Source organism: Hyperoodon ampullatus (genome assembly GCF_949752795.1).
Source record: "Hyperoodon ampullatus genome assembly, chromosome: 14".
In the NCBI taxonomy this organism is placed as follows: Eukaryota; Metazoa; Chordata; class Mammalia; order Artiodactyla; family Ziphiidae; genus Hyperoodon; species Hyperoodon ampullatus.
The window spans coordinates 19,172,193-19,187,271 of NC_136927.1; the positions used below are offsets into that span (position 1 = coordinate 19,172,193).

General features: G+C 49.9%; 1 protein-coding gene across 3 annotated transcripts in view; it reads right to left on the bottom strand.

Annotated features, from left to right (window-relative positions):
- Window positions 1–15,079, bottom strand: part of RIN2 (Ras and Rab interactor 2) — a gene marked incomplete at both ends in the record, with an annotated part of 102,572 nt that overhangs the window by 21,558 nt on the left and 65,935 nt on the right. For 2 of the 3 annotated variants that reach the window (XM_079718311.1, XM_079718312.1), the window contains 4 exons: window positions 2,157–3,314; window positions 6,650–6,741; window positions 10,794–10,866; window positions 14,170–14,281. In XM_079718311.1, the coding sequence (XP_079574437.1) occupies window positions 2,157–3,314; window positions 6,650–6,741; window positions 10,794–10,866; window positions 14,170–14,281 (1,435 nt within the window). Of the gene's footprint in view, window positions 1–2,156; window positions 3,315–6,649; window positions 6,742–10,793; window positions 10,915–14,169; window positions 14,282–15,079 lie in introns of all 3 variants that reach the window. The other variant, XM_079718313.1, reaches the window with a different exon arrangement.

Sequence of the window (15,079 nt, forward strand, 5' to 3'; positions counted from 1 at the left end):
GGGCTGAGGCCAGGACCCACTGCCATCGCTTGGACAGGCGGCCTGGCTCAAATTAGGGGCGCCCTAGACGTCAGCTGCCCTCCTCCTTACGACCTTAGATTTTAAATTGAAAGCTGCATCCTTCCAGAGCAGCAAAGTGTTTGCAGCAAAGACTGCTGGCCAAATTCAAATTTGTTTTTGGAGAAAAGGAGATTTGGAGCTCCAAGAGCAAGTACCCTCTCTGAATTTCACCCACAAAGAAGCTGGCAGGAGAGCTTCGCGCTTTGGCTGGTGCTCACAGCATCGGCAGGGAAGGAAGGCAAGGCCTGGTTCCCCAGGGAGGAGCCTCCTCTCCGTGGGCTGGTTGGCGCTGCCGGCCACATAGCCCAGGGCTGACATCAGCGCCCGCAGAGGAAGCTGCTCCTGCCGGTTCGGGGTCTGAGCGGGTCTCCTCTGAGAGGCAGGCTCTGGGGGGCGGGGACGGGGGGGGGCGGATGCCTGGGTGTCTATTCTGTTGTCCCGAAGGCGTTTCCATCTCTAAGGCACATCCTGGGGCACATTCCTTCCAGCGCTCTCTCCAGCAGCCCAGCTCTAACCACGCCCCATCAACCCAGGCACAAGCCATAGGAAAACAAACAAGGCTTTGATTCCTTTGTGAGAAAATCAAAAAGCTGCTGCCAAAGGAGAGAGAGGGAGAGAGAGGGAGAAGGAAGGAGGGAGAGACAGAGAGACAACACTTGCTACCACACACTGTTCACTACTTTCATCAAACGGACCCAATCAGAAAGAGAAATTGGGGTTCTGCTTTACGAACTGCCTGGAAATGTTTGGTAGCTCTTTTGGCTGCTGCTGCCCAGTCAATGAGGTCTCTGAAATTAGCCTTTCAGAGTCAATCTTCTGAAGTTAAAAAAAAAAAAAAATCCCTTAACACTCTCGCCCTGGAAAAGAAAGATGGCTTGCCAAATTCAATGTTCCCTTGGCCAAATTAATCACTAGCAATTCAGCCCTCCAACGAGGTTATAAAGAAAGTATTTCCCCTTGACTTTGGAGAAAACACCTTTCATGTGACCTCCAAATATGTTACTTAGTTTAAAGGTACACAAACCAACTTGTCCATTTGATTTTTTTTTTTTTTTTTTTTTTGCTTACTCCCTAACAGTGCTGCTTACTGAATTCTGTGATGAGAAGCTGGCAAGGCGGTTACCCTCTGGGGAGAAGGGGGACAAGGCGGGGACCCCAGGGGGCTCTGGATGCTGTCATGTTCTGCTGAGCTGGGGCTTGTTCCCTGTGGAAACTCACCCAGCTGCACACCGTGGGCTCTGCCCTCTCCTGAGGGTAAAAAGGGCACTTCCCAACCAAAGCAGCACAAACACCCCGCCTCTCAGAAGACAGCAAAAACGCCTTTTCCTTGCACACAACCTGCAGAGACGCACCTTCAGGAGACCCTCAACGGTCGTGTCACACACACAGCACAAAATCAGGTGGGCAACCGGGCCCTCAGAAGGCAAGCTCCATCCCTGAACAGACCCATCTGCAGCTCCATCGGTCACCCCCCACCCCAAACATGTCCAAGCCTGGCGCATAGCAGCCAAGTCAGGTATAACGTGAAGTCGCCTTCAAGAAGCTGTGTTTCCAGTTCAAATCAGCCCAGGGGCTGCAGTGTGATGCTGTTTTGAACTCCAGAGAAAACTCCATCCAAGAGAACTAACACAGGATGCGCTGTCCTGCCAGGCTACAGATATATATATATATATTTGTTGTAGTTTTATTGAAGTATAGTTGATTTACAATGTCATGTTAGTTTCAGGTGTCTAGCAAAGTGATTCAGATATACTGATATATATATATATATATTTCTTTTTCAGCCTCCTTTTCCGTATAGGTTATTATGAAATATTAAGTATAGTTTCCTGTGCTATACAGTAAGTTCTTGTTGGTTATCTATTTTATATAGAGCACTGTGCGTCTGTTAATCCCAACCTCCTAATCTATCCCTACCCCGCTTTCCCTTTGGTAACCGTAAGTTTGTTTTCTATGCCTGTGAGTCTTTTTCTGTTTTGTAAATAAGTTCATCGGGGTGTTTTTTTTTTTTTTTGATTCCACATATAAGCGATTATATATATATATATATATATATATATGTACTTTTTTTTTTTTAAGGCAAGGTGGGTACTCACCTATTTGGTCTTCGGGGATCAGCGACTCGATGGGGGGGTCCAGCTCCGAGCTCTGGGACAAGTAGTTCTTCACCTGGGTCATGAACTGCCGGACGGTCTGCAACAGGTCCGTGCTGGACACGTGGCACTCCTTGTTCTCCTGCAGGAAGCTCACGTAGTCCTGCACCAGGCAGCCGAAGTAGGTGCGCTTGTCGCGGGCCAGCTCGGCGATCCTGCGCACCATGCGCTTCTCGGGGGTCAGGAAGGAGCTGAACACCCCGCTCATCTTGCGGAGCTGGGACTTGACGAGCTTGGGCAGCACGAAGGAGCTGTTCCTCTTCTTCTTGGACTTGATGGGGGGGGCCATGGTCTCCTGGTCGCTCTCCACGTCGTAGTCCTCCAGGCTGCTGTTGGTGTCCGCCTCGTAGCCAAACAGGGGCATGCTGCGGTCCAGGTCCAGCGAGTCGGAGGAGGAAGTGGAAATGCTCATGTCACTCAGCCTCTGCCGGCCTCCGCGCCACGGGGCCCGGGATGGGGATGCAGGGGCGGCGGCGGCGGGCCGGGCCCTTGTGCAATCCCGCGGGGCCTCCTCCTCCACCGCCTCCACCGCCGCCGGGGCTCCACCTGCGCCGCCGGCCGGGCCCGCCGCGGGCTCCGGACGAGGCCGGCCGCCGATCAAGGTCTTGGCGCCGCCCTCCGCCTCGAGAAAAGACGCCTGCTTCTTGAGCCGGGGCGGAGGGACGGGGGTTGGTTTCGCTCCAAGCCGAGCTCCGTCGCCGTGTTGGTGATGGGCCACGGTTTCCGGCATGCTCGCGGCGGCCGCGGGCCCGGACAGCTGGGGGCTGCCGTGCACACTATTAATAGCGGGGGGCGGGGGCCGGGGTGGGGGGGACCGAGGCCTCTCCGTGCCATTCGAGTCGGGGGGAGTCCGGGTGCAGGGCCGCTTCGGGCCTCCGCCGAGCTCCTGGCTGTGCACTTTGAAGAACAGAGGATTAATAAAGCACAGGGCTCCGTTGGTCTGGCTGCACTCCAGCTCCGAGGGCGTCCTGGTTTTTATAGAATGCACTCCATTTATAAGGCAAAGCTGACGCGAGGCAGGACCCACACCGTCGGAGGAGAGAGGCCTATGGGGAGGTGGAGGGTTTGGGGGTTTGTTGTCAGCTGGAGAGCTCCAAAAATCTGAAAGTCATTATCAGTGAACACAAGAATGTAAATACAGTGCACTCGGCCCGTCCTTCACAAAAAATCACTCCTGCCTGGCAACGCACAGCTTTGGAAGGGGAGGCGCTGCTACACTGGAGTGGGGTGTTTTTCTTTCTTTCTTTCTTTCTTTCTTTCTTTCTTTCTTTCTTTCTTTCTTTCTCTGTCCCTCTCTTTTTTTTTTTTTTTTTAAACTGCATTCCTTTACTGGAAAGGGTGGAAATGCTGCCAGGCCCAGCTGCCGGCTCGTGGGAAGGCTCCGGAGGCTTTTCACCTTCAAAGCCCTTGCGGGATGGCTTGGCCGTGGCACTGAGCCGGCCAGGCCTTTCCCCAGGTGAGGAAAAAGGAACTGGGGTGGTTACAGTACGAGCTCGGAAAAGGCCACGCGACTCCCTACTTGCTCCACAAAGACCAAGTCCTCCCACTAAGCAGCAGCATCCTTTCTGATTCCTTCTCCCGGGGTGCCCTCTGCAGGGGGCCCGCAGTTCCCCTTTAATGGGCAGGACCAGCAGCTGGGCCTGGCGGACGTTACACAATCTGCCTGGGGTTTGACACATTCAGCATTAAAACCCAAAAGGAGGAAAAATGCACTCATGGGTCCCATCAGCAAAAAACAGGACAGCCAGCTCATGCAAAGGTTAAGTGCAAGTTCGCCCGTCCATCTTTGTGGTTTGCTGCCCATTCTTCCCGAATCCTACAACCTCCTGGCCTTGGCTGTTGATGCTCAGCACTCTGGAGTGGTGCACATGGCTGACTGCAGCCGCACTGCCTGGGCGCCCTTTGACAGACGGGTCTGTTTTCCACGCAAATCGAGGGAGGCGGTGGTGGTGCTGAACTCCTGTTGTAATTTCCATCTGCAATAGGTTATTGTCTCTACAGTTCTGCCTTGTTGTCTTTGCTGAAACTGTGTTTCTTTCCCGAGGGCCCAGAATGGCTGGTCACAGGGGCCTGGGGAGAGGCTGAGGCTGGGAGCCCTGGCCCTGTCCTGTCTGTGCGGTGAACATGCCTGCCCTTGACTTGTGTGGCCCGCTTTCTCTCATCCTTCCTTCCCTCTAGGTCTGTGCTGTCCAGTAGGGGAGCCAGCAGCCACCTGTGGCCAGTGAGCGCTTGAAATCCAGCTCGTAAACGGAGGGGCTCCATTTTCCATTTATTTCAGGTGAATCAATTTAAATGTAAAAACTGACACTCAGTTCAGTTACTGGGACACTCTAAAGTATGTGAAACTTTATGTGAAACTACTTTTTCAATTGTAAATGTAACGAAATCTAAATACAGATCCATGTATTTCTGACAAAAATTTAGTGCCTGAACAGAGATGTGCTATAAGGGTAAAATACATACTGGATTTCAAACACTTAGCATGAAAAAAAGAAGGTAAAATATTTGATCAATACTTTAAAAAATAGGGATGATCTATTGAAATAACATTGCAGATATCACATTAAGTAAATTGTAAAAATTACTTGCACCTTTAATTTTCTTTCATGCAGCTACTAGAAAATTTAAAGGCACACACGGGCTTGCCTTACATCTATTTCTACTGGCCAGTGTAGAGCAGCTCTCACCTCCTTTGCCTCCTCCTTAGACTCCCGCTGCCACCGCTGTAAGACTTTACAAACTTAGAACACTTAGTTCCCGTGTTATGTGTTCCTCCCATACAGACTAAACCTGGGGAGTGGGGGAGAGGGAGGGACCCTATGCATCTTTGAACCCTTGTTGTGGGACATAGGGCCTGCCACATAGCAGACCCTCCAGAAAGACTGGTTGGACAAACAAATAAATTAGGTACAGAATGTTTTAAAGCGCTGTCTCTTCACGAAATGGATAAGGTGCACATTGACAATTACACATTGAATATCTATTAATGAGACCTTATTGGCTTCCGGGGAGTGGCCACCAGAGCAAGCTCTTTCTGCTTCGATCTTTGCAGGGCACAAGTGCTGTCCCTGATACTTTGGTCCTGGAGCCCTGGCACAAAGCACACACAGCAGGCTGACCACCAAACCAGGAGTCCTGGGGATGGAGGTCACCAGAGGAAACAGAGACCTGGTGCATGTCCTCAAGAGGCCTATCATCTAGTTGATGATCTGACCTTAAATTCAGGAAATGTTTTAAACTCTCTCCAAAGGTGTGTAAACCTCGGTGGCAGAGATGGCGTGACTTTTCAGCAGGGACATTTTATGTGGCCCTGATATTTTTACCTGGATTCTATTTCCCAATCCTGAAACCCAGCTGCCCGTCAGACAGGCCTCAGATGCATGTGGCAATTCTTTTAAAACAATCCAAGTTTCAGAGGGGAATGTGAATCTACCTCCAGGCTTCTCTATGCATTTTGTAGGCTCTCTTGGCAATGGTACCCGCTTCAGAACAAGTTCTTTAGATTTAGGGGCAAACTGGCCAAAGGGGGGACACATATATTTCTTATTCGCTGGGTCAAGTATCACAGTTTCTTAGGTCCTTGGAATCCTGGTAGTTGCACTTCAGAATCCCAAACTCAAATACTCTATACTGGTATATAAACTCAAATACCATGGCCTGGTTGTTCAGCTATCTGAAGACTGAAGCCCCAAAATCTTAAGAGAATTCCCCCTTCCCATCGAGGAGGAAAACATTTTTTGTGAAAGTTAAACCCACACGGGTTCCCCAGGGCAACAGAACCAAGAAGTGACACTGGGGGAGTGGTGTGTCCTGAGCCCCTGCCATCCACCGTCCGCCACGGGGCTGGGTTGAGGGGCATTGGCAAAGGACAGGAGGGGAAGCGAGCACCCAGCTGGCCGGAGTGAGGATGCACAGCGGTGTAAGGGACGTGGCCCAGAACACCAGGGCCGGAACTGAGCAAGAGAGGAACTGAGACAGATGTTACTCTGGAAGCCTGCGCTGTCAAATTCCTCAAAGCACAGAAATGCCATCAATACCGTATGTTCCTCTAGAATAAGACTCATGCACAGGAGGTGCCTGCACTGGCTTTCCCTGTCCATCAGGCACGGCCTTTCCCCAGCAAGATGCCACAGAAGGGCAGGACCCATGACAGAGGTTCACCTTACCTTAAGACTTGGACATTTTGGGGAGCTCAAACTCATCGACGGGAGACGCTGGGGAGAATTCGTGGGCTACTCAGGCAAACTTGGCACCTGCCTCTGAGAGCTGGTTAGACATTTGACTTAAAAAAAGACTCTCAGAAGGTGAGACTCAGGGCCTCATGGAGTTCCACCATGGAGATGAGGGTTGCTTTTTGATGCAACAATGTATCATCAGCCATTGGTTCTGCTCCATGCATTCACATCAAGAGAAACTGGGCAGGGGCACCCACTTACTTAGTCCCAGTTGGGCTAGTTCTTCAAGCTGAGCCTCAGTCTTGGCTGTTGAAATGGCATAAGGCAACTTCAAGGTAAACGGCAGGACGTCCCTGATTTTTCAAAAGAGAGAATACATGTAATTACACGTCTTGTCCTGTCTCTTGCTTTCATTTCCATCCTAGAGATGTTTTAGCTTAAACTATTTATTTTTGTTTTATTTTTTAATTGAAGTATAGTTGACTTACAGTGTTTCAGGTATACAGCAAAGTGATTCAGTTTTATACATATATATTCTTTTCCAGATTCTTTTCCATTATAGGTTATTACAAGATACTGAATATAGTTCCCTGTGCTATACAGTAGGTCCCTGTTGTTTGTCTATAGCTTAAACTATTTCAGATGTCCCACACAGACATCACAGCATACCCAACCAGACTCGTCTTTACTGATAGGACTGTGGGATCACTACTCCTGCCTGTGTTAACACACGCACAACAGGCTGAGAGACAAGCCCGCATGGTTTCAGTATTTGCAGCGAGGACCAAATTGCCTTCCTGGGTAGCTAAGCCGTATCTAGAGTTAATATCAGAATCACTAACTATGTTGGTGGATCCATCATACAAATAACACATTAGGTATTGATTTGCTAGATGCTCTGAATGTTGGGCCCCGACTCCCTGGGCAGGAATGTGTGATCCTAAACCAAAACGTATTACCCCACTACCTTACGCACGGCAGATTCTCAGTGAATGTCTGTTGGTTTTATTTGTGACGTGTTCCAGCTACAGCCCATCCATGTATTGTCCTTTGTGTGCTGGGGACAAAACTCCCTCTGGAGTCTTAAGGTAGTGCTTCTCTAACTGTAATGTGCACCTGAATCCCTGGGGGGTCTTGTGAGGCTGCACTCTGACTCAGCAGGTCTGGGGGAGGCCGGAGGTTGGGCGTTTCTGTCAAGCTCCCTGACCCTGGGCCATGCTTTGAGCAGAAAGGCAAATCTAAAGGACCTCATGCAACAACCCTGCCCCCAAGCAGCATCACACCATGTGTAGACCAGGAAACAAATGCACTGCAGCATCACAGACCAGCAGGCCCAAGAGGAAGGAGCTGGGCTGGCACCAGGGTCCTGCTGCGGCCAGGGCATAGCGTCGCCACCATGACCTCCAGCTTTCTCCGAAAGGGCAGAGGCAGCCTTAAAAAGCACTTGTTCATCTTCATGCACAAGGGTTAGGATCATGCTCTAAGCACTGATGAAATCCTCACAGGGCTCAGCACAGGGCCTTGCCTGACACAGACAGGGAGAGAATGTGTTTTGAATAAATGGATGCATGAATACGCAACGACAAGGGTGACTTATCAGAAAAGGACTTATTTTTTTCAGTGGTGGTACTGGTATTACAAAGAAAGAATTCATTCATCCATCCAGCAAAGTCTATGGTCATCTATGATGTGCCAGGTGCTGGGAACAAAACAGACAAAGTCTCCACCTGCACAGAGCTTCACTCCAGCAGACGCCAGCAGACAGAGAACAATAAAGCAATTCATAGACTACATGAGAAGGGGATGTGCCCCATGGATAAAAGTAAAGCACAAAAGGGGAAAAATAATGAGGGTTCAAGTGTGAGAGTTGGCCAGGGAAGGCTCCGTGAGCAGGTAGCATTTGACTGAAGATCTAAAGGTGGCCAGGAAGTAAACTATGAGGGAAAGAACATTCCAGGCAGAAGGAGCAGCAGGTGCAAAGGCCCTGGGGTGGGAGAGGGTCTGGCATGTATGAAGAACAGCAAGGAGACCCCCCTCCCCCCCGTGGCTGGGGTGGAGAGAGTGAGGACAAAGCTCAGAGCTCCTGCCTGTGTTTTGTCAACACAAGATGACCTGAACATTTCCACTGAAGAAAATAACTATACCAAACAACTAGTTGTTTACAGTAAGATTGGGCAACACTGTAGGCTGAATCAGATTAAATCTGGATGACTGGAGACTTCTGGAACCCTTGAGGCTGTTGACAATGAATAACAAATTAGTAAGGTCTATGGAAAGAGCAGAACACGAGGGCTCGCATAAATACTAGGAGCTGGCAGTCGGGAGGCTCCTCTTTCCTGGGGTATTAAGCCCGGGTCACCTCCTGCTTCCAGGAGACCCTTTCATCTGTCCCCAGACATTGTGAGCACCTCGTCCACTTGCATCTGTTCTGGATGAAGCAGGTGGGGCGTCAGGGGATGCAGCGTTTGTATAAGAGCTGCTGCCGGACCCAGGAGAGGCCGTGGCCCTGATTATAATGTTAAATGAAGACTATTGAGACCAGAATTTTGTAACGTCAAGGCATCATGCAAATCTGTATTTCCGTGGCTGTACCCACTTAATGAAAACCTACTTTCTTAAGGCAATGGGGAGGAAAGCCACACATAACAAAACCAACCTACATTTATTTTAAGGTTTTACTTTGCCCAGTGCAGTACCTAGAGCCTAAATATTGCATAATTGGTTTGGGTTTTCCTTAATGACAGAGATGACAGGAAACCACACCTGTCATTCACTAATGGGTGGTTTTAGGCTTTGATCGACTAGAAAATTAGATGTTGTGCGTGAGTACTCTCCCGACGTGCCAGCCAAGGGCATGACACAGCCTCTCCCCTCTCTCTCTCTCTCTCTCTCTCTCTCTCACACACACACACACACACACACACACACACACAAGAGGGGGTGCCTCCTTCTCACCTAACCCTGGTTCTGAAACTTGCATAACAGACAAAATAAAGTCATCTTCTGTATAAACGTTTCACTCAAGAGTTTTAATGCACGCATAAGCTAGATTTATTTTTTTTAATATTATTTGACTCTATATGTCATATCTCTAAAGAGGAGAAGACTGACTATTAATCACAGAATGTCAACGCAGGGATTTCCCTGTGAGCATCTGGTGTTGGCATCATGCTTTGTGGGTCACCAAGGCTTCTAGGTACTCTGTCCCCTTCAGTCACCAAGTGACTCCAGACAGCGGCACTTAGTTTACAGTGACCACTGAGGGGAGAGATGGTACCTTTCGTGCATGGTTGCCAAATCCTGTTTTACAGGTGGGATGATCTTTCACAACAACAGCAGGCTCATCAAGAAGCAAACTATAACGTGTACGTGTCGGCCAGCCTCACCTCTGACCGACATGCCAGGGTTGACAGTCACTCCCAGGGGCTGCCAGGCTCATGCCAGGGCAGGTGTGCATCCCTGGGGATGTGAAGGCTTCTGCACTGGCCTCCTCGATTTGGACGGACTTCCTCACACAGGTGAGGGCTCCTGCCCACACCCTGGCAGGTGGCGGCCCCTGCAGGGCACTCACAGGGCTCTGGTCCCATTCTGGAGGAAGCCCCCCTCTTTTTCCCGCTGGGTTCCCCCTCTGGAAGTGCCCTCCCCCATCAGGCCATTGACTGCAGCTTCGGCAGGCCTGGCCTGGGGACCTCCAGGAGTGGACAGCTTGGTGCCTACCCTCCCCCCAACCCCCAAGGATCTAGCCCATCTCTGCTCTATCGGCTGCGACAGATGCACAAGAAAAACAAGGGAGGCCAACTGAGCCAGGCTATCTGAGGGGAGGCAACATCGACCTCTGCAGACGATGAGTTTTGAGCCTCATTCATGCAAAGAACCCTTGACTTGAGAAACTGGGATGGCTCACAGAAAAGAAAGAAGAAAGCCTTCCCCAACTTGCATTCCCCTGACACCTTTTAACATCGGGATTTGGGGCTTGGCTTCATGTAGACTGAAACAGTCCCTTTAGTTACAAAAAAAGACAGGGGTACCCAGCGGGCCTGAAGGAGAGCGATGCAAGATTTATGGACTGGTTGAAGGAACCACATTTCTAGATGAACTGCATCCACTGGGGGTTTTTCAGAAACATTATCAGGGACCTTTAAATGTTACACGCTTGCATCACGGGTCCCTTTCTGCGTGTGCGTGTTATTTTACACTTAGAGGGGCTGGGCTAGTTATTCTGATCTTAAGCCTGGCACAGGGGGCCTGGTGACCCTTTCTCCTCAGGGGCCAATCCTTCCAGGGACATTCAATAGATGACAAGCCTTCCAGAGCCCTGCGCCCAGGACGAATCAAGAAACCCGGGGACCGGTGACAGTGCACACGCCAAGCAGGGGCTTGAAATCGGGAGATGAAGAGGCCTTACCTGCTGATGCAGTAGAAAGCAATGAGCCGGAATAAATCCGCAAAACTGATTCCTGAGCCTTCCAGGGAAAAGGCTGGAAAAGAGAGAGTTTGGAAATGAGCTGAGTGTCCCTGAGTGCATCCTGGGAAAGGAAAGGCCCTCAATGTTGGATGTTGCCTGCTGCGAGGGCAGGAGCATCTCTGTGCTCCCTGACTGACTCTCGCACGGCTGACAGGAACCAGCTGTGCGGCCGCCAGACACAGGCCAGGGGAGGAGTCGGGGGCCTAGAAGTCTGGCCCCTGACTCATTGGAGCACGTGCTCCAGTGCCTGGTAAACAGACCAGCGCAGACTCAAATGACACAGCTAAAGTTTGGGACGCAAAGCTGGGCAGGGTCCAGGGGCCAGACTGGTTGGAGTGAGAGGCCATCAGGAGACAGGGCTTGGGGGACACCAAGGCCCCACCGGCCCTTGACCCTCCCGGGCTGGACCTCCTGGGTCACAATCCTCTTTGCCAAAACGGGCCACTTCTGGTACAGACACGAGGCAGAGAAGGAGCTCGAGGCTTGGAGGATAACACGGGGTCCTCATAAATCAGCTTTGAGTTCAACTCTGTAGGAAAGATTCTAAAATTCATTTACTTAGCCCCTACCCACTCCCACCACCACCACCAAGCGTGCAAGCGTGCAAGAAATATTCTGGTAAGATGGTGTGCCATTTCATACATCTTCTAGATGATGGAACAGAGAGTGGCTTAACTTCAAAAATTCATGTATTTGCCAACCGCTCCTCACTCCCTCTTTGCTGAAATGCCACCCCTGCAGCCATTCTTCCAGCAACATTCCAAAGAGCCTCAGCTGTGTGAAGATTTCCTCATTTCCTCAATCAGATGAGTTTCTCTCCCTTCCATAGCCTCATTTATTTTGCTTATTACTTTCTTACATTGTATTATTTCGCTTACTATTTCTGTAGCACCCAAAACACATCTATACCTCCACACATATACCATGAGCGACAGACAGACAGACACAGAAAGAGAAACACACATACATGTGCACCACAATTTCATGAGTTAAGTAAAAGGGACTGGACTTGGGGTAGGTTAACCTCTCTGAGCCTCGGTTTTCTCATCTGTAAAATGGACAATAACTGTACTTCCCTTGTCTCCCAGAAGGATAGTAGTGGGAACTGCAATTTTTTAAAAAAATGTAGTAACTTAGGGTCTTCCCTGGTGGCCCAGTGGGTAAGACTCCACGTTCCCAATGCAGGGGGCCCAGGTTCAATCCCTGGTCAGGGAATTAGATCCCACACACATGCCACAACTAAGAGTTCGCATGTCGCAACTAACGAGCTGGCGTAACCAAATAAGTGAATAAATGAACATTAAAAAAAAATGGAGTAACGTGTGAAAGAAATCTACACAGATATGAGGTGGTACTTATTATGAAACACACTGTCCAGATGTTATGACAAAATATCTATGTTTTTAAAGCCAGCCTTTCTTCTCTCAGTGCACCTCAATTTGCAGAGAAGGTAGACCCTGGCCGGGAAGGGGCCATCCTGGTGGGACTGCGGCCTTGTGGTAATCAGTTATAGGCAGGTTAATTCTTTGCTCAGACTAGCTCTTTCAGCCACTTTAAGTCACCTGGAGAGGACTAGGGAAGTGATAGAAGTCTTTACAAAATAGGGAGGAAAATTGTTCAGCCTGGGAGGGACCTCAGGTGAACAACAAGAAAAGTTTGAAGTACAAACACTAACTGTACGTATTGCAGGAGGGGAAGGAGGGATTTGCAGGCTAACTTATCATGGTTAACTTTGGCTGTTAGAAGGTATTTAAAAACCACTTAGGGGACTTCCTTGGTGGTGCAGTGGTTAAGAATCCTCCTGCCAATGCAGGGAAAACGGGTCCGGGAAGATCCCACATGCCACGGAGCCACTAAGCCCGTGCGCCACAACTACTGAACCTGCGCCCTAGAGCCCGTGAGCCACAACTACGAGCCTGTGTGGCACAACTAACTGAAGCCCGTGCGCCTAGTGCCCGTGCTCTGCAACAAGAGAAGCCACCGCAATGAGAAGCCCGCGCACTGCAACAAAGAGTAGCCCCCGCTCGCCGCAACTAGAGAAAGCCCGCGCACAGCAACAAAGACGCAATGCAGCCAAAAGTAAATATATAATTTAAAAAAAAAACACTTAGATATATCACTTCTTGGCTAGCTGAGCTTCAAAAGCCAACTCGGAATCACCTTTCTTCATTTAGTATTTAATTCATTGTCTTTCAGATGGTGGGTTTGAAATCTACCTTCTGATTCCCTCCTAATGTAAATAAACTGGCGGATCATTAGCCAGGTTCAGTGACTGCTCAGATGACTTTGCACGTGGAAGCTTTTCCCTGAAGCCAGGGACCTTGGGAGAGGCCTGGAGGGAAAACATCATGGGACCTGAGGCCAGTCATACATCACAGAGAGGCTGCTCCAGAAACACCTCCTCCAGACCCAGTTAATGACTCCTGGGCTCAGTGAGACAATGAACTCTGGGCTGAGTGGAAGCCAGTATCTGCCCTGAAACTGGTCTCAGGACCTTCGGCTCCTTCAAAGGCAGGGACTGAGTCTTGCTCAGGTTATAACGAGAACCTGGTCTCCATCACCTTATTGGACAGTTGACCAGCATCCAAACTCGCCTTCACACCTCAGCTTGCTCACCCGTGGCTCAGTGAAGCCTTCCCCGTGGGGGTGTAGGTCCATCTTCTGATTGCTGCTGGGAGCCTGGCAGGACATCAGGACTGTTTGTTCCCTTTCCCATTGAAAACTTGGCCTTCCAAGATTTCAGATTTCCAATGACCATGGTTCAGCAGAAAGAAACCAACATTCCTGACCACTGTCCCTCCAAAACTTCAGCCAGTCCATTTTTCTGCCTACGATCAGCTGCCTTTCATAGCACACTGAACAGTGATGCCCTAGAGGGAACATATCCCCTCAAGGACTATTCACAGAGCTGTGCAGACACACTCTTTGGTGTGAGAGCCCATAAAAAGGCTCAGCGGTGCAGCCCACCCTGCAGCTTAGTCATCAGTAAACCTGGGGACCACGCCCTGCATGACTGGGAAGAGGGCAAGGAAACCAGCCTCTGTTAGGCCCCTGCCATATGCCAGGCAGTAGAATGCGAACCTTGCACACAAGTTGTTTAACTGAACTGTTAACACTATACAGATGTCACTATACAGATAAGAAAACCGAGGCTCCTAGGGTAGGTTACCTGCCCAGTCATCCTGGGGACAGGCGATAGCGCTGGGACACAGACCCACATCTGTTTGTCTCAAAGTGCAGGCTCTCGCCTCTTCTACTTGCTCAAAGACCCCAGGCCCTCGTGTCACCGGGACCTAACCACCCGATGACCACTTACTGTATGTGCTTTCCTTTATGGCAAATTCCTTGAGTGGGGCTCCAAATTCACAGGGCAGGCGAAGGGAGAGGACTTTCTTCTGCATTTTGGTGGATTTACGAACCAGGAAGATCTAGGGGAGGGAAAAAAAATGCAAGCTTAGGAAACATCTCAAAGGCTGGGACCTGGGCATGTGATCACCTGCACACCCAGCATCCATGAGTGGAACCCCTCTTGTAGCCAAACTACACGGCTTAAGGCAGAACACTACTGCCATGGAGAGGGGTGATGAGCAAGCAGGCCACAGATGCCCTTCTTTGGTAACTGGCCTCAGGAGAATCCCACTTTCCCTTTGACAGAACCTTCTCCATGAGGCTAAGTCTGCAAAAGCATTTTCAGTCTGGTGACTACTTTACAGCTCACGGTACATATTCTCTAGCCTGTGTCTGATAAAGGCATCCTGGTTGACGAACCCTAAATTTCTAGACACAGGTAACGTGGCTAAGCCATAGGTGGTGAATTAGAAGTTCTTTGGCTAATTTGGCTTATGTGTGTATTTAAGATAGAAATCTGAATTTGTTGCCAACAGTGAAAAAGCACAAGGTGTTTTGTTTTTCACATTAAAATCCGAATGTCTAGCTTCTCTTGGAGAATGGGATGATAAGGCAAGACCAGGCACGGCCACATCCGCTGGAGCTGAAAATGGCAACTTCCCTTGGGAGACAGGTAGCTGGGCTCTGAGGTTTGCCACAGCCAACACTGAGTTGGCAGTCCTAACTTTACTCCTGACTCGCTTCACTTTGTGACAGCTCCGTCCAGTTGCAAATAATGTCTTTAGATGTATGGGGTTTTTTTTTGCTTTTTTTTTGCGGTATGCGGGCCTCTCACTGCTGTGGCCTCTCCCATTGTGGAGCACAGGCTCTGGATGCGC